Here is a 21,008-nt window from a genome sequence, read left to right as displayed (position 1 = left end):
GCATCTATTGGTGCACTGATTTATTTTTGTGATTTGAAATGTGATGAAACGAAAAACTTCTTGCGCCATAATGTAAAAGACAGATCGGCCCATGTTACCAAATCCAGTTCATCACAACAGATGATATCACTGCAACAATGATTAACAAATGCATGCAGGCTCAGACAGAACAATGGTCTATATCAACCTGCGTATGGCACAGAGTCCAAATAAGTGATGTCATCCATATAGTTAATGAATAACCCGGATTAAGATATTTAGCTTTCTAATGTCTTCCATTCGGTGATGTTTGTTCGCTGTTGTTCAGGTGCAGTCTGTCATTATAAAGCAGCCGCTGTCTCTTTAAATAGAGACGCGCTTCCCTTTGTTTTGCTGTCATGGGCCATTTCAGCAACAAACAAAAAAAATTATTATTATCTTTCATTTCTCAACATGCTACTCGGAAGTAGTATCAAATCCCTGGAAATCAATAGAACAGATGTTCGGAGTGTTTCTTGCTTTGGGATGTGAGGCGACAGCCTCCGCAACCTCTCCGCATGCCCAGACAACTTTTTTTTTTCCTTTTCCGTTTTTATATTCCGTTGCCATGGCAACTGTGTAGTCTCACTCCGTCTCCACATCTTTGTACCACTGTGGCTTATGCCGGCGTTTTTGATGAAGTAAAGCAATTATACTACCGGTCAACAGTTTGGAATAATTATGATTTTTTTAACGTTTTTGAAAGAAGTCTCACCAAAGCTGCATTTATTTGATCAAAAATGCAGTAAAACACTGAAATATTATTACAATTCAAAATAACTGCTTTGTATTTGAATATATTTTAAAATATAATTTATTTATGTGAATCAAAGCTGTATTTTCAGCATAATTACTCCAGTTTTCAGTGTCACATGATCCTTCAGAAATCATTATAATATGATGATTTGATGCTCAAGAAATATTTATGATTATTATTATTATCAATGTTGAAAACAATTTTTGCTTAATATTTGTGTGGAATATTTTGCAAGGATGCATTCAATTTATATTATTCATCAAAGAAACCTATATTGTTAATAATAAGAACCATTATTAATAATTTATCACAAATAATTCATAATAATTATGCACCAAATCATCATATTAGAATATTTTGTTTGTCGAATATTTAGCAAGGATGCACTAAATTGATATTATTCATCAAAGAAACCTGGAAAAAAACTATTATTGTTAATAATAAGAACCATTATTAATAATCGATCAAAAATAATTTATAATAATTTTGCACCAAATCATCATATTAGAATATTTTGTTTGTCGAATATTTTGCAAGGATGCGCTAAATTGATATTATTCATCAAAGAAACCTGGGAAAAAAACTATTATTAGTTCTTAATAATAAGAACCATTATTAATAATTGAGCACCAATAATAATTGATAATAATTAAGCATCAAATCATCATATTAGAATGATTTTTGAAGGATCATGTGACACTGCTGGATACATTTTCTCATTTTAAAATGTATTCAAATAGAAAAATGTATTCAGTGTAACAATATTTCACAATATTACTGTTTTACTGTACTAATGAACACTGATGATAATAATATTAATATTTCTTGAGCAGCAAATCATCATATTAGAATGATTTCTGAAGGATCATGTGACACTGAAGACTGGAGTAGTGATCCGGAAAATTCAGCTCTGCATCACAGGAATAAATGACATTTTACAATATATTCAGTTATTTGTAATAATATTTCACAATATTACTGTATTTTTGCTACTAAAATAACAAAGCAAGTCACAACGTGTGGTCTTAGAAAGTGCAAGACAGGTGTAAATACTAAATAACAGCGCATGGTAATGCTCAGTCGGTGGTCTCGAGAGAATACACACCTTCTCATTTGGACATACACAGTGTCAAACTGCAGCGCACAGCCTCCCCCCCCTCCATCCCGCAACTCGAGTTGTCAAGCCGAAGGAACGCCATTAGACACATGCAGCGTCAGCCTTGTTATTCTCTGACGTGCCTCCACTTCTTCATCTCATCCTGCAGGCCGCGGGGGGGCTGTTGTCATGCTATCGATCGTCCGATTGCAGGAGAGGTTACAGTGAGGGTTTCTTTTCTCCGAGGTGTGGCTGTACATCCTTCCTGTGGAGCGATTAGAGAGACAGAAGGGTGGTAAGGAGGTTTGGGTCTCTGGTGGATTATTGCGTGTCTGGAATCCTGCATGTGTTTGTGTTCTGGTGAGAGGATGCAGGTTATGGTTACTTATGGTGACTGGGAATGCGATCAAAACAAAGGCGTCCATGTTGGGATGCTGGTTGAGTGAGGCTGGTCCTCTGGCAGCGTCGCTCGCACTGCACTGGGTTTGTTTATGTGAAACAAGCCTTTTCATTATGAAACTGATGGATGATTATTTGACTTGCAACTGTTTAGAGAGAAACACTGGAAGTGTGAGGTGGAAGTGTGTGTGTGTTTGTTTATGCTTTTAAACATTCTGCTGGAATGCTTGTTTTTCTTCTTTTATTTCCTATATAGCAAAAAGTCCTTCATGTAGTGTGTGTGTGTGTGTGTATATATATATATATACTACATGTGTATGTATACACACAGAAATATTGCATGAGAGTCTGTTTGCATCAATCTCTGCATGGCGCTGCAGATATCTCAACGTTGCAGCATCACCCTCCCTTAATGCAGCAGAGAGAGAGAGGGAATGAGAAAAAGATGGAAAGATAATGTGTGAAAGTTTGCAGCAGCTTGCATTCAAGGTTATTAATGTTAGTAAAAGCTATTACAAAGATGAAAACAAGCAGTAAAACATATTTTCACCATGTCAAATAAAAATCTAAACATTTGCATGTGAACAGAATTGAAACAAACTGCGCTAAAATCCCAAAAATGTTCATCGTTCTTAGTTTTTTGTTTTTTTTCCATAGTTTATTTTTGTTAAGTAAAATAACATCTAAAACGTTTGCAAGTGAACGAAAACTAAATCAGTTTTAAATATGCGCTAAAATACAAATTAAATTGATATTATTCATCAGAGAATCCTGAATAAAGTATCATGCTGCACTAAAATTTGCTCTAAAATACAAACAGGCTCAATAAATGTTCATCGTTTTAGTTTTTTGTAATATTTCCATTGTTATATTTTTATTTATGTTAAGTAAAATAACAACTAAAACATTTGCATGTGAACGAAAGCTAAATAAACTATAAATGTGAGCTAAAATACAAAGAATAACTCAATAAATGTTCATCGTTCTTAGTTTTTTGTATTTTTTCCATAGTTTATTTTTGTTAAGTAAAATAACAAATAAAATGTTTGCAAGTGAACAAAAACTAAATAAGCTTTAAATCTGTGCTAAAATACAAATGAAATTTATAATATTAATCAAAGAATCCTGAAAAAAGTATCATGCTGCACTAAAATTTGCACTAAAATACAAACAGAGACTCAATAAATGTTCATCGTTCTTAGTTTTTTGTATTTTTTCCATAGTTATTTTTTTATTTTTGTTATGTAAAATAACAACTAAAACATTTGGAAGTGAACGAAAACTAGATAAACTATAAATATGCGCTAAAATACATAAAAATGGGTTAAAATCTTTTTTTCTTCATAGTTTTTTTGTTAAATTTTCAAGTAAAATAAAATCAAAATGTTTGCAAGCAAACAAAAACGATGTGTGATTTAAAATAAAATGATAACGTAATATAACTGCATCAAAATTTATTTCCTTATATTTTTGTTTATTTTTAAGTAAAATAAAAACCAAAACATTTGCAAACAAACTACAAATGTTTATTAAAGTACAAGCAGAAACTCATTAAAATTGGATTAAAGTCTTCATAGTGTTTGTTCATTTATTGAGTTGTCGTATTTTCACTGAATGTTGGATGGACTGATTTTAATGAATCTCTTAAAGTTAGGGTAGGCAATATTTTTCATATACACTTTTTGTTATACTGGTTGAAACATATATAGATACGTCTTCCGTGGAAGTCTCAGGACCAAATCAATTTCGTCCAATCATTGCATTCGGTCCGAATTCAATGATAGGATGTCCTGCCTGTCAACCTATTGCATACCTCCGAGCACCTGCTCGCGCAGACATCGCACGTCATCAGTGCATTTCTTGAGGCAATACACGGTTCTTGACAGTCACTGAGCACCGCAAACATCTTTACAATTCCTCCTTAACATAAACAACTAGCTTTTACTACGTTCACGTAATTACGAGACAACGTGACATTCTACTCAGAGCTGTTCACGTCCTCTGAATTATGCCTTTCTATGGCAACACTATCAATGCCAAGATGAATCTGCAGTAGTCAGGTGGTACAAGTCAGAGCTCTTTAAGTTGTTTATGTTCATTACTATTGTAATGTAATGTGCTTTGAGACATGAGGTAGTTTAACGTTGCGCGACACTTTGCAGACTGTGCTCTGGCTTTGCGCAATCATGTGTTTTGGAGGCTTTGGAGACACTTTAAAGGGAGGGTTGGATCTTGTTTTCAAAGCTAGCTTGCTAATGCTAGCCTCCACAAAACTGCCTACCCTAGCTATAAGTCTAACTTTAGACTATTGGTGTATCCTGTGAAAAAAAAACAGAACCAACCATTTAGACAAGAAGCGACTGTCTGAACTAGGGATGTACTGATCTTGTCCGATACCGAAAACCGATAATTCTTTATATTTGAAAGCAGATAACCGATATATTGGCTGATAAGTCTAAATCCAGATTTTTATATAATTTTTGAGAGCCTGATTAAAAAAGGCCTTTCCCACACAATTATGATGTTCTCCTAATTATAATTGTATGTAGCCTATATGACAGACTTGCGCTATAAATGTTTTTCTTTTTTTGCTTATTTTCCTTTTTGAAGTGATTTCAGTCATATTTCAAGAAATTCAAAACCATCATGGTGGACAGTGCGCATCTGAAGTGAAATCCATTATTTATCGTCTTTAATATATCGGCCAAATTTTTTTATCGGGCCGATAACGTTAACATAAAAAAATTGACATATATATCAGCCGATACCGATATAGTGGATGATATATTGTGATAGGGATGCACCGGTTGACCGGCCAAAAATCGGAACCGGACGGTTTTTGCTTCTGGCGCGCGATCGGCAACCGGACGGTTTTCTTTGTATTTTTCTGCCGATTTTTCTGGAAGTGCGCCTATATTAGAATAATTTGCGAACATGTCACTTGTGTGTTACAAACGGAAACTGGAGAACTGAGGGAAGAGACGAGATACGCTGAAGGGAATGAAGAGCCGCTTTCCTGCGCAAGCTGAAGTTGCGCGAGCTTACCTCTCCGTGCCCTGCACAAGCGTAGAAAGTGAACGTTTGTTCAGCTCAGCTTCTCACGTGTTGGATCCGATGAGAACGAAACAGACTAACTTGTGACAAAGCCGAAATACTTCTTTTTGTAGCCTAAAGAAGAACATGCATGCACTTTTGAAATTAAATACTTTCAGTTCTGTAGCCTATAGGATGATCATTTTTATTTTACCTTAAAATTACATTGACTTAATTTGATTTAAAAAGCACCTGCTGTAGCATCTTAGTTTTTTTCGTTGCACTAAACATTATTTGATTTAACATTTTGGAACAATTATATACTTTGGTTTTATTTAATTTCACTGGTAAATACTTTTTTTCTTTACACTGAATTTAAAAACAAATGCTGATTTAAGTAAAATCTTTGTTTGGATTGCAGAATATGCAGTTTTTGTCTTTAATTTCACCTTTCAGCCTTTTCATTTCTAATTAAATTTCCTGTTAATTTCCGATTGCGGACTTGTTTTCATTAGCCAAAAGCCAATTTACCCTGTTAAATACCAAATAAACATCTTGTTCATGTATACTTTCATTCTTTTATTGTGTAAAAAAAAAAAATCTGAAATCAGTATCGGAATCGGCCAGTTTTCTTGAAAAAAATCGGTATCGGAATCGGCCATGTAAAATCATGATCGGTGCATCACTATATTGTGCATCCCTAGTCTGATCATCATGTAAAACAACAGACCAGATTATTATTATTAAGAAGATAATTCAGCCAAAAATGGCAACATTTGTCATTATGTCATCATTTATTCACCCCAATGTTGTTCCAAACCTATATGACTTTCTTTCTTTTGTGGAGCACAGGAGAAAGAAGCACAGGTTTGGAATGACATTAGAGCAAGGAAATCATAACAGAACTTTCATTTTTGGGTAAACTAACCCTTTAAGTATTGTTCGAGCCGTTATAGGAAAATGGAACGATTGGTGGTGTTGAGTTAGAAGGAATGAAACCTAAAACTACTTCTGTCAGGACCACCATCGTCAAAGATGATTATAGTTTGGATTGGCGGTATGGTTCTGTTCTGGGCAAGAACTCCCTGTGCATCCATGCAGCATAGCATGGATAAGAGCAGGACGAGCAGCGATAACCCCCCTTAGGGTAAACAGAACAGAACCAACATAATGTATTGCAGATAACATTAATGTCGAAATAATTTGGGAATTTAGTCTGATTCAAGGGGAATCACCATACCAATCCTGTCTGGACGAGAGGAGGAGCTGGGGATGGAGGAGGGTAAATGAGCTCTGGGGAACGCGATAGCTGCTGATAGTACTGAAGGAGCTTATATATGTATGCTGTGATAGACGTCGTATTCCTAGAGGTAGACGTGATCAGCTGACAGTTAGACCTGCCAGAACTAATGCTATGCTTGATTATTGAAACCAAATTAAATAGAAACAAATTATTTTCCAAAGATACAAACTATTTTTGAACCATTAAAACTACTTACAAAGCTAGTTTCATTTCCTAAACGTTAATAAGTTTGCTTACAGTCTGGCACTTGGCAGTTAGAGGACAGCTTATCCTGATCATCTGCTTAACCTTGGCCTTGGTTGTCTTTGTTCTGTGTATCCCTGCCTAGTTGCTCACTAACCTGTGGTAATGCACAATGCTCTGTTGCGTTCAGTGACAAGGTGTTTTTCAAGGAAACTGATTATATGTAAGTCTTTGGTCTGCCAAAGGCACCAATTCTAAAGCAGCAGAATTTGTCATAGAGTGACATGTTTGTCCGGTTGGAGGAGAAAGGTTACCTTTTCCACTTTCGCTTTTGGTGCGGTTAACCTCCATTAGTAAGTCAGTGGAGGAGGGTGACAGCCAACACCATGTTTTTTTTATGACTGGTGTTGCGTAGAGTAGACTTGGGAGGTATACGAATCACATGAGCAATTTTGTTTGAGAATATATTATATTATGTTGGACTTTGATCATCTACTATGATGTTTGTATGTTATTTTGCTTTTTAACAATGGCAACCACAGTTTCCACTTATTATGGTTACTGTTAGTTTTGCAAAATCATAATGCCAAACCTACAAGACTGTGAAAGATAAAAGAAGATATTTTGAAACAACATTGGATCCCATTGACTTCCATTATATCTTATATATTATTTTTGTGTTCTCTTGAGATGAAAGTCATACAGAATAGCTAGCTTTCCATCCAAAGCTGTCAATTTAACGTATGCGCAAAATTGGAATGTTGCATAAAATATATGTGAATAAAGCAGGAGAAATTGGCGCAAAATATCTGTAATAAAAATGGAAGTTACTTCAATCGGGGAAGCCACTGTGGCTCTTTTTTTGTACATCATAAAGGATTTGCAATTTAAGAACGACCAAACTAACATTTGAGATGCTGTGCGATGCGATTGGTCTGCTGGTTATCCTCTGTTGAGGCAAAGTCACATGAGTTTTTGTTGTTGTTGTTGCTTATCGACAAATCTATTCGGTAAATATGTTTCCATTGTAATATATGCACATTTCTTCTTATCGGGTAAAAAATTATCGGTTACACTTTATTTTAAGGTGACGTAGTTACGTAGTACTGAGTAATATTAATTAACTACATGTACTTATTATAGAGTTACGGTTAAGGTCAGGGTTTAATTTAGGGTTAGTTACTTGTAATTTTGCATAATTTACTGTTATTACTATAGTAAGGACATGTAGTATAGTGATTCTATAATTGGAGATACATTTTGCATTTTAAAAAGTGTTCATTAACAGAAATTCTTCCCAGTATCTTATTGAAAACATATTCAATTTTAACAATTCAGTGCTTGCCAAACACAAGTTACTTCCTTTTTTTATTTAATGAAAAAGTAATTTCTTTATAGATTGTCAACTCTGTTACAGACAAATTAGGCGAAGTGTAGAAATAACATTGGTAACAGAGTTTGATGGTTTTAAACGTTTTAGCCAAAAACTCCACTTGCTAGTATTAATGCTAAGAGCACATGGCACTAATGAAATCATGATTAAAAGACTTTTAAACAACCCACTGTGTGATCAGTGATGAATTCTGCTCTCTTTTTCATATTGTGGTGGCAGTTTGGACGTTTTTCAGATCCTCAGAGAGAGCACACACATCTTTCATCGCTTCAGATATTGTCAGTGAGGGAAAGTGACATCATTGCCTGTATCTTGCATAGTTGTGGGAGATAATTCCACCAATCTAAAGGCAAAGTGTGGCACGGTAACAGAATTTGACACATGATTTATGGACACATTTAACAACTCTTTAATGTTTTAGAATTAGGAAAATGACTATTTAGGGCTTTTATACATAAAATAAATGAAATATTACCAAAAGAAAAGTAAAATCAAATATTTTGATTACACAAAACACATTCAGACAACAAGAAATCAGTTATATAAGACACTTTTTACAGAAAATATTATATTGTTAAGGCCTGTAACATCTTGTGATCCATGACAATGAGTAACACATTATTAAAATAATAAAAAATATAACCATTTGAAATAAGCACAATGACTTATTAAACACCAAATGTACCTGCAAATATAGAATCACCCAGTAAGGTGTAACTACTACGCCATTTTAAAATAAAGTATTACCAAATTATTTACTTGTTGTTTTTAATATTTTTAGCTTTATACGCATCTTGGCATTTCCATTTTTATGTGATATCTCAAAATTCACATAAAAATAGGTGGATGGAAACGTGAATAAATGATGGGTCAACTTCCCTTTTAGAATGAAACGGTTACATAATAGTATCTATGGTAACCAAGGTAAAGTGTTGTACTGTATGGGTTGCGAACACAACCATTTTCCTCAGCTAAACTGGGCTGTATGTTTTACTGCAAGAAAGTTATGGCTTTCTATTGAAAAGATTAAATGAACCCACTGCAGTGTTGCTGCTGCAAACGAATGTTTCCCTCATCCACGACTAGCACACGGTTCAGTCTTTTGCTCTGCATAATGTAAAGGAGTGAGCGGTTTGGAGATTGAAGCATTCAGAAGGTCATTGCATACTCAAGCGGTTCCTGCTCTTTCAGGCCTGATCAACACATCTCCCCACTCATACACAGTCATAAACAATTCCTCTCCCTCCCTCACAGATGCCTTCCTCCAACACAGATGCACGTACGTTGAACATATAAAACTCTTTTTAGTCTGCCAAGTGGAAAATTTAGGCTAAATGTGCCTCTGCAATAACAGGATTATTGTAAAGACTATATATGATCCTTGCAGCCGTGGCTATAAATGGCACATTTTTCCAGCCTTGTTACATAATCTGTATTGGTTCGGTTTCCTAACATCACATCCTCTCTGGCTGTAATATAAACAGGGTCGGTATGTAATGTATCGCATATTTCCGATAAAGATCTGCTGAGCTAGAATCAGTATTGCTATTCATAAAATACTTAATAATACTGTGCAAGAAAGCCTACAGCTTCATTATGGCAACATTAGTTGGTTGGTAATCATAGATTTTACGGAAAATGCAATATTTTGACATGTAATACACACAGTAAAACTAACTTGGCAACTTATCATAATGTAGTTATGTTGCTAAATATGTTTTAAATTAGTGCTGGGCAATCGATTAATCGTGATTAATCGCATCCACAATAAGTTTGTGTTTACATAATATGTGTGTGTACAAATACACACTCATTCATGTAAATATTTAAGAAATATTTGCATGTATATACTGTACATATATTTATCTAATTAATATCATATATAAATATTTTATATATAAATATAACATATTTTTCTTAAATATACATGCACATATATTATGTAAACACAAACTTATTTTTGGATGCAATTAATCGCGAGCCCAGCATTATTTTAAATATTACATATCAATATTGTAATGACTGTGTTTGTATAATACAGTGCATTAAATATTTTAAAATGAAGGATATTTATCTCATTCTTTTTATTTGAAACATTATAGTCACAAACTAAAAGATAAGATTTACACTTGAATGAATAAATGGTATATAGTATTTTAAAAAATGAGCTAAATATACATTTCTTACAATTTAACAGTAGCATCACATTTCTGTCAGATACTACACTGTAAACCCTAAAGCTCAAAATAAGTAATTGGTTTGAGTAGAGCCAACTCAAATTAAACAAATTAGTTCAATCAAATGAACTTTTATGAGTATTAGAACTTTCGGTAACACTTTATTTTACAGTGTCCTTGTTACATATGTTACATATACTTACTATAGTAATAACAGTAAATTATGCATAATTACATGCAACTAACCCTCATCCAAACCCTAACCCTATGTAGTTAATTAATATTACTCAGTACTTAAATATATAATTACACTGTAACAATGATATCAAAAGTGTAACCGAACTTTCTTTTGAGTTCACAAAACTGACACATTTTAAGTAATCTGAATTGTTTCATTGTTTTGAGTTCTTTTAATTTAGACTAACTTAAATTTACTTGAAACTGGACTATTTCCCACCATGCTTTGCCATGGCACTCGAAAGGGAGAGTAAATGCTAAAATAAAATTTTTGTGCAAGTTTAATGTTAAGTGGGAGATTTAGCAGCGGTTAATGTTTTGCTCATTTAGAAGTGTTTCTGTTATTCAGGTTTTTTTGGGGTTTACCATCATGGTGACGAGTGGAGCATGAGCTTGGTTTGAGAACAAATATATGTTAAATGTTCTATATTGCTGTCCTCTTTCAGCAAGTGCTATGCTATCAAAGCATTCTGTTACCAAATCTTAGTATGAATTAGCCAGCTAAATTTCCACTACTAAAAATATTTAAATTGAGATTACATGATAATTTTGAGTTAAATGTATGAATACGTTACTCAAAATTGTTAAGTTAAGTGCAATTAAAATGTGTGAGTACAAAATTTAACAAATGTTTTTTTTTTAATTATTATATTTTTCCATGAATCCTTTCCATGAATTCATGCTAACATGAAATTAAAAAAGTAAATTGACTATAGCATTTTGGTTATGGAAAAGGAATGGTAAATTAATTATTCTACTGTATAATTAGATGTTTACAATACTTTTAAAGTAGCTCTCTACTTTATACTTTAGCGTTTGGGGTGTATATCTGCATTTGTTCGAAACTGTTGGACCGTTAAGAATTGCTGTTGTGATCACTGGCAATATATGAGGGGCACTTGATGAATTTATTGAAGATTATAGTGTGACAGCAGATGTTGCTTGGGCTGCAGCTGGCTTTCATACTCCCAGAGCTTAGTTTGCCCTAGCGCAGGTGGTTCCTGTTTCATTAGTGTCATTAAGGCCAGAAACATACGCAAATGCAGACGTGAATGAATGCCTGGCCAATGAATTGCAAGTGCGCTGTACCATCGTGCAGACTCAATGTGTTTTTGCACGGCTGTGGCGGTAGCAAACCTCAATACTCAAGGAAGTGATAAAGTTAGCTTTAAACGTTTGTGCCATTAACCTGGATATGTTTTTATTCAGACTGCTGGCTATTAACATGGCATTTAATTAAATTAACTTGCTAAGCAAGCTCTCTTCCCATTGTTGCGTAGCTATGACAGTAGTGCATGTAAAAGAGAAAGCTGACTGTAGAAGAAACTAGGGCTGCAACTAATGGCTATTTTGATAATCGATTAATCTGTTGATTTATTTTTTCGATTAATGGATGAAAATTCAAAACAATAATATAAATGACATTTATAGATAAGGATTTAACCATAGAGCTATGTATGCTTTGTGCTGGGGAAGGTCATTAAACGGCACACGCATCTGTCAAAGCACAAGAGGGCAAGACGTGGTAAACGCTTTCTTTAAAGCGTTTAAAGCATTCTCATGTTTCGCCAAACTTGGATCATGTACCTTTCCCGTAGCAGCTCACTCTGTGTCGCTATCTTCCATATGCATTTTGTCTTTAAAAATGGGTTATTCAATACTGTTAGAGACTAGAGATCAACCGATATTGATTTTTTTATAACCTATACCGATACCGATTATTTGCATGTTTATGTGCCCGATAACCGATATATAGAACTGATATTTATTTATTGTGTTATTGCTGTTTTTTTATAATTATAGCAACAGCATACTGTAAAAAAATGGGCAGCTGTGGTTGCCAAAACTTTACCGTAATTAATACGGTAGCAATATTTTAGGTTTTACAGATTTAAGTTAAATTTACAGTAAATAACCGTATTTCATTAACTGAAATAATGTTAAATTACCAACCTATTGAAATACTAATATCTGTTATGCACCTTTGATATGTACTGACAACCCCCAATCACAGTGTGGATGAGAGTCACATGATGAATCAAAACACAAACACTAAATACCATCTTGGTAACACTCATGAAATTATAAAAATGCAATAAACATTCATTTAACAACATTAAATGTAACATAAAACCCTAATGTACATAACTGATTAGAAAAAAACTAAGAAGAAACGTACATTTCAGCGAAAATCACACAGGTAATTCTGGGAATGTAAATTTACGGTTTTTCACTGTAAATTACACAACGACTTGTTCTTTTTCACTTCCAAAAACTGTAAACTTAACGGTATTTTACTGGAAAATGACGTTAAATGTGAGGTTGATCTATTACAGTTATTCACCGTATATAGTACGGAAACTTTCTGTTAACTAGTTAACTCTTTTTAACACTTTTTAAACACTGTAATTTTTGCGATTTCACTCCCTTACATACAAAACAAAACACACTTCTATGTGCTGTTATGTTAAATAAAGTTTAAAGGACGCAGTGCTTTAATGGCGGGCTTGTATGCAATTCTCAAAACGTCCACAAGCTGGCGCCATTTATCGGTGAATCCGATATTACAAAACCGATACCCGATCATGAGAAAATGCTTAAATATCGGGAAACCGATATATCGGTCGATCTCTAAAAGAGTCATGATAGTTTTCGAGCACAGCGCGCAGACACGACTAATCGATTATTTTCATTATCAGTAATAATCGATTTTATCAATTAGTTGTTGCAGCCCTATAATAATCTGAAGTTAATCAGTACGTGCATGTTTTAGCGCCTCCTTTCTTAATGCATGTTATAGCGCCCCCTTGCTTCAATGCTAAGAAGCTGTGCATACTTTCCTATGAATTGCGGTCTCACCGAACATCACAGGGTCAAGGGCAAGGAAAAATTGTTCCAAAGAACTGTAGTCTTTGTATTAATGTTCATTTCATATTGTTCCATACTTTGGTAAAACTTTACAATAAACTTCCATTTGTTAGCGTTAGTTAACTTCATTACTTAACATGAGCTAAGAATGAAAAATACTTTGCATTTATTAATCATATTTCTAATAAATTTCAGCATTTACTAATATACTATTAAAATCTAAATGTGTATTTTATTATTTAATGGACTTGAGCTAACATGCACCAACAAGGGGTTCCCAAACTTTTTTGTTGGCCGAACCCCTAACATCTAAAATATTTACTTGAAAACCCCCTGAGATTTTACGTTAATATTTAAATAATCTAACGACACATTCACATGTTCATGGTTCTCTGATGTCGGTTAATGATCGGCAAGTAAATACTTTTTTTACTTTGTAGCTGGACATTAAAGTAGACTCAAACCTCTTTGTAGTGTCTCAGTCCACATTCACGGATACTCAGCATTAACTAATGTTAACTTATGGGACATCATTTTAAATTATTACCAAAACTTTTCAATTGAATGACTTTAAAAGTTACATGTGGTGTGGTCAACAAGTAAAATGTAAAAACAAATGTTCTGTACATATCAATCATTACTTTTCAAAAATGTTTAAGTTTCTAAGTATTTCATAAGGTAAAAAGTATTTAAAAATTACAAATCATACATTATTCATTGATAAATATCATTGTTTTTGGGGAGTAGCACCAAATTACAAGGTCAAATAATCTAGATTTATTGTTGATATACTTTTATATTCTCTTTATGTTTTATATTACATGTTGAATAAAATATTTTCAAATATGAATTATCAGTGAAGCGCTTTTGGTTATTTTAAGGTGTCCTTAATAAAGTTTAATTATACATCTAAGAACTGAGTAATGTTAATTAACAACATATACTTACTAAAGGGTAGGTTTGCGGTTAGTTGCATACATGCAATTATGCATAATTTACTGTTATTACTTTAGTAAGTACATGTAATGTGTAACAAGGACACTATAAGATAAAGTGGTATACCAAATATAGTAGTTAAAATAGTAATTTACCCAACAATTTCCTAACCAGAAGAATTTTATTTCACATTCTTGTTGTTTGGGTCTAAAGATGTTTGCGTCTCATTTTATTTACATTCACCGTTCAATCTTTGTTTTTGTCCTGTGCAGTTTTTCATGACCAGAAATGTGATGAAAAGACTAAATGAGATGCACTTTGCCCATTTATGATGTGCTGTCTGAAATAAAACGCTAAAAAAAACCTATTGTTTTTGTTTTTCCACAGACACCATGCGCACCTTGATGTCTCTTTGTGACCCGTGTCAGTGATTTTATTATCACTGATCCACCGCCTCTGCCTTGGTTGTCGTTGCGAGCAACCTTCATCCAGAGAGGGCTTCTGGGTACCTCCATGGCGGGGGAGAAGAGCCGTCGCAGCGTCATGGACATCAAGCGCCTGGCGGGCCTGCTCCAGCGCGGAGCCGGGCGATTGCTGGTCATCGACAGTCGGACTTTCTCGGAGTACAACGCCTCGCATGTGCACGGTGCCGTCAACGTCTGCTGTTCCAAACTGGTCAAGAGGAGGCTTCAGCAGGACAAGGTGTCAGTTACCGAGCTCCTGCAACCCAACGGAAAGGTCAAGGTATCAAGTGTGTGTTTGAGAGAATGTGTGGGTAGTTTACGTAATCGAGAAATTGGGGAACTGCCGGTGGCATCCAAAGGAGGTTGATGTGTGTACGTAGACAGCTGTGAGCCTTTGAAGGGTTCAGTTTACAATGCTGTCCGTTTTGTCGCTTCACAATATTATAATGAACTAATGTTTACTTGCGAACACCCATTAAAGAGCCCCTGCTTTTGGCGCCAACTTGCAACATCTGCAGTCAAATTCATACGCACGTATAGTATTTGACACTTCCTTATGTGAAATGATTTTGTAATTAGGCGTAGTAGTCAACGTTCAGTTTTGAAGTATTGATGCTTGACTTGCAGCTCCCCTTGATCTTCCCAGATTGCTCACTTCTAAATTTGGAGGACCACTGTAGGTTTATTGGTTATCAGAGGCTCTGAAATTGGAGACTTGAGTTTTCCATGACTTCTACATCGAATATGACATCATTTTCTTCCGCCCGACTGGCATGCCAAGTCTTTATATTTTTAGGCACTCTGTGAAACTGACAAAACTCTTAGGGGGAAATCCAACCACCGACAGATGTCACGTAAAACTCCATGCCATTACTGATGAGGTCAATGGCGAAAACTGATCCGCCTTTATTGCGTACCGTACCGTGCTTTCCGAAAAAATTTTGCCGCATAGAGAATGCAGTACAATTTTAAGTCACACCAATGATGAACACTAGAAGCAAAGACATGGTCTCAAACCCTGAGGGCATCTATGCCCTCGAAAACCCATGACACAACGCCCTGTTTTTGAGGGCATAGATGCAGCTTGCCTTTTTGATTGTCAGTTCCTCATATTCAGGTTCACGAATGAGTGAACAACCTGTCATGCATGCAGTCTTGTGCTTTTCCGGTTTGGATTGCAAGGTTTGCAAGCTCTTTGTAACCCATTTCAACTCTGTTTTTGGTGGAACATTTTTTTGCCCCATCTATTAATTAACACAATTGAGAGTGTGAATGTCTGTGTTTGAGCCCCTGTGATGGACTGGCCATCCGTCCAGTGTGTTCCCCGCCTGTGGCTCAAGTTGCTGGGATAGACTCCAGCATCCCTCCAATCCCTGTAGAGGAAGTAAGCCGTTTTATGGATGGATGGATGGATGGATTAATTTTTTTTGGGTGGCATAAAGTGAGAAATGTCAGGGCGAATCCAACTGTCCTGATATAATAATGAAGGAAAAAAGCCTCATTAAAGGGATAGTTCACCCAAAAATTAAAATTAGCCCATGATTTACTCACCCTCAAGTCATCCTAGGTGTATATGACATTTTTCTTTCAGACGAATACAATCGGAGTTATATTAAAAAAGTTCTGGCTCTTCCAAGCTTTATAATGGCAGTGAATTGTTGGGTCATTTTTGAAGTCCATAAAAGTGCATCTATCCATCATAAGACATGGCTCTGGGGGGTTAATAAAGGCCTTCTGAAGCAAAGTGGCGTGTTTGTGTAATAAAAAATATCCATATTTAAAACTTTATCGACTAAAATAAAGTCTATAAAGAGAAATGGAGGATTTCGATATAAGAGAAGAGGGGCTTGAGTTTGTTGCCCAGACCTATCCATGAGAGGCGTCAAAGTCAGAGCCGTACGGGGCACTTGTATGATAGATGCACTTTTATGGACTTGATGACCCAACAATTCAATGCCATTAAAAAGCTTGGAAGACCCAGGACATTTTTAATATAACTCAGATTGTATTCGTCTGAAAGAAGAATGTCATATACACCTAGGATGACTTGAGGGCGAGTAAATCATGGGCTAATTTTAATTTTTTGTGTGAACTAACCCTTAAAAAGAAAAGCAGATTAAGTAGCATGACATAATCTTCTATTATTATTTCTTGAAAAAGCAACAACAAGAATATTTGAACAAAGAATCATGCAGGAAAAAAATGATATGCCTTGAAAAATACTGTATATTTAAAAATGCTTTTGAAAATAATGATTAAGATTTCAAGGTGTGAGTAAATATTTAGTTATATTTTACTTTATGGTTTCACCGTGACATTTTTAGAGTCATTAAATATAAACATTTGGTTTGTCATAACCATATGAAACCAACATGAATGCAAAAGGTCTGTTTCTAAGAATTTGGCACATTTTTTACAACTAATTTATATAGATTATTTAGATTATGTCATGATATGATTGAACTATTTGGCATCTAGGGTACTACTTCCAATATGTTTCATATGTTTTAGTATGGTGTTGGCACTGAGCATGTCAGCCTTGGGTCTTTGTGTGCTATTTGTTTCCCAAAAAAAGGCATTTTGATTCGGATCTGCTGGCCGAAACCAGTTCCATCTGAACTTAACAGAGTGGCACTGTTTTCTTGGGTCACTCTTTCGCGGCACTCCCCAATTCTTTCCACTGCCGAGCCTAGAGGCTGTGTGGCTTTTATTATCTCCCTCAGTAAAGAGGATAACACTTGTGATTAATGCAAGCCCTGGATAAAGCTGGAGCTATCTGTGTGTAAGTGGGGGGAGGTGGGATGGGGGCGAATTCAGGAAACTCTTTGTTATTGGATGAGCATGACATCATAATCTTTAGTGTGGCCACTGACAGAGCGCTAGCTAAGCACGTGCAAATCGTCTACGCGACTAGCGCAGGATCCAGACAAAACCCTACCCCCTTCACCCCCCCCCACTGCTTTGGACAGCTGCCATTGCCAGAAGTTGTGGCATCAATGTGTGAACTGAAAGTAACGACATCACCGCAACCAAAGGCCACCAGTGTGGTCCATTGTGAGTGCGAATAAAGGAAGGAAGTGAAAGAGGGTATTAATGGATGGGTAGCACACATCCACACTGAGATAATGCCCGAGGTCCCCCATGGCTCTGTGTTCGGCCCATTTCAGATTACATCAGCGGAAGGCACCATATGCACCAATTGCATGGCCTGCATTGTAAATGGGTCAGTGTTAAGTGTAGTAGATAGAGTGCAATGGTATAGAAGCAGGTCTTCCTCTGCAGCCACGAACAGTCTTGGCTTATGGTAATCTGTGCTGCTGAATGTTCCATTGAGCTGGTACTGACAGATGGCTATGCAGTCGCCCAGAGCGAAGACAGCCGAATAGGCAGATCTGAAGGATGTACGGATTGAACAATGGCCTAAGAAATGAAGGCTATTATCCAGGCCTTTATCTTGCACTCTTTGCAAAACTTGACCTTTTCAAAATTTCACACGTAGAAACAAATACATTTTTCTATTTTCTAACGAAAGCATCAATGATGTTTTTCCATGGAAAACTCACCGCCAGGCTGATGCGAGTTGTTGGCAGGGTGTTGCTACACTATATTGCCAAAAGCACCCCTTCAAATCATTGAATTCAGGTGTTCCAATCACTTCCATGGCCACAGGTGTATAAAATCAAGCACCTAGACGTGCAGACGCTTCTACAAACATTTGTGAAAGAATGGGTTGCTCTCAGGAGCTCCGTGAATTCAAGCGTGATACCGTGATAGGTTGCCACCTGTGCAATAAGTCCATTTGTGAAATTTCCTCACTACTAAAAATTCCACGGCTTCTGTTAGTGGTATTATAACAAACTGGAAGCAATTGGGAACAACAGCAAATCAGCCACAAAGTGGTAGGCCACGTAAAATCACAGAACGGGGTCAGCGCATGCTGAGGCACACAGTGTGCAGAAGTCGCCAACTTTCTACAGAGTCAATAGCTACAGACCTCCAAACTTCGTGTGGCCTTCAGATTAGCTCAAGAACAGTGTGTAGAGCTTCATCGAATGGGTTTCAATGGTCGAGCAGTTCATCCAATCCTTACATCGACAAGTGCAATGCAAAGCGTCGGATGCAGTGGTGTAAAGCACGCCGCCACTGGACTCTAGAGCAGAGGAGACGTGTTCTCTGGAGTGAGGAATTACGCTTCTCTGTCTAGCAATCCGATGGACGAGTCTGGGTTTGGCGGTTGCCAAGAGAACGGTACTTGCCTGACTGCATTGTGCCAAGTGTAAAGTTTGGTGGCGGGGGGATTATGGTGTGGGGGCCCTTTAGTTCCAGTGAAAGGAACTCTTAATGCTTCAGCATACTAAGACATTTTAGACAATTTCATGCTCCCAACTTTGTGGGAACAGTTTGTGGATGGCCCCTTCCTGTTCCAACATGACTGCGCACCAGTGCACAAAGCAAGGTCCATAAAGACATGGATGAGTGAGTTTGGTGTGGAGGAACTTGACTGGCCTGCACAGAGTCCTGACCTCAACCCGATAGAACACCTTTGGGATGAATTAGAGCGGAGACTGTGAGCCAGGCCTTCCTGTTCAACATCAGTGCCTGACCTCACAAATGCACTTCTAGAAGAATGGTCAAAAACTCCCATAAACACACTCCTAAACCTTGTGGAAAGCCTTCCCAGAAGGGGGTGGGCCAACTCCATTTTAAACCCTCCGGATTAAGAATGGGATGTCATTAAAGTTCATGTGCATGTAAAGGCAGATGTCCCAATATTTTTGGCAAAATAGTGTATGTTGTTGTCTGAGGGGGATGCTAAGTTGTTCTGGGTAATGGCTAAAACAAATGAGCCCACTCCCAAGTCTCTATGATATTCTGGCAACAAGGAGGCATGGGTTCCTCCTTCAATGTAATTGAGGTGGATAATGACACTATAACTTTGCAATATCGACACTTATTGAACTGAATTACAGTAAATCAACATTAAACTGACTTGAGCTAAATAATGACACTAATGCTTTCTGTAGAGCAGCTTGTAGCTGAATTGAACTTGCTTCATAATTGATGAACTTTGGAGCATTGACACAATTCTTGAACTTATTTGAAAGAACACTGAACTAAGCTGAGCTAAGCAATGACACTATAAACTTCCGACAAGCTGCTTTACTGCTGAATTGATTCATTTTACAACATTAACAATGTTATTTCCCTGCTTTGACTCAATCATAAAACGCTATATTCATAAATGTGATTTGACACCTGAAATCACATCAACAACACACTAAAAGCAGTAAGTAGCTTTCAATTGGCTTCTATGGTAAAGCCACCAACCAAGCCATCAACCACGTAAACCGGGGTTCCGGTTGAAAGGGCACGCTGGCGCGTTTGGCTGCCGCTCCTCTCTCCCGTTTTTAGAAGTTTCTTTTATGAGCCAATGTCATTTTATTCGTTCGTGATGTGGAATTATGCATCGCATGCTGGATTACTGCTTTTATCTCTGAGTGCGGTTTACTGGAATATACTCTACTGTTGCCTGGCCCAGGACGTACACTGTTTACACCGCTGTGAGGCTGCTGTTGGTGTGGATCCTCCCCGAATGGCTCTCAGGTACACTGCTCGCCAGTTGTTGAACTTGAACGGACATTTAGATGTTGCGAGTGACATACGTGCTCTCTGCAGTAATCTTGGAATACTGCGACATAAGCGTTACATACATCGCTCTCCAAGGCGAAGTTTTTTATGCTCAATATTGAAAGCTGTCGCCTACCCGCGATTTCTGCGCAAACCCCATAGACTGCAGTTAAGACCTACAGGGGTTAACTTGTATAATTTATCGGCACTCAAGCGTGCGGAGGTTGCTTCGGATCCATCTGCTCACCCGCGTCTGCTGAAATCAGCACTGTTTAACGCGCGCTCTGTCAACAACAAAGCCGTTATTTTATCTGACATTATTTTAGAACAAAAGCTCGACCTTGTCTGTTTAACTGAAACATGGCACAAAGAATCTGATGGTCTTCTTTTTAACGAACTGACTCCTGCTGGCTATGGATTATTTGATCTCCCGCGTACCTCTGGTAGAGGTGGGGGTATCATTGTGTTGCACAGTCAACAGTTCAACATGTGTCCCGTGTCTGTCCCCAAAACAGA

The 21,008-nt window shown here is 36.6% G+C and overlaps 1 protein-coding gene across 3 annotated transcripts in view; it reads left to right on the top strand.

Moving 5' to 3' along the window:
• The window catches only part of dusp8a (dual specificity phosphatase 8a), a 67,342-nt gene that overhangs the window by 1,906 nt on the left and 44,428 nt on the right, over positions 1–21,008 (top strand). Inside the window, exons 1-2 of one of the 3 annotated variants that reach the window (XM_079809864.1) lie at positions 2,093–2,166; positions 14,788–15,138. In XM_079809864.1, coding sequence (XP_079665990.1) covers positions 14,914–15,138 — 225 coding nt within the window. In that variant the 5' untranslated portion in view covers positions 2,093–2,166; positions 14,788–14,913. Of the gene's footprint in view, positions 1–2,092; positions 2,167–14,787; positions 15,145–21,008 lie in introns of those variants that run through there. The other 2 variants (XM_079809863.1, XM_079809862.1) reach the window with 2 other exon arrangements.

Source organism: Gobio gobio (assembly GCF_949357685.1).
Source record: "Gobio gobio genome assembly, chromosome: 25".
Taxonomy (NCBI): domain Eukaryota; kingdom Metazoa; phylum Chordata; class Actinopteri; order Cypriniformes; family Gobionidae; genus Gobio; species Gobio gobio.
Note: the sequence above shows the minus strand (reverse complement) of the source record. Positions and strands in the feature narration are given on the sequence as shown.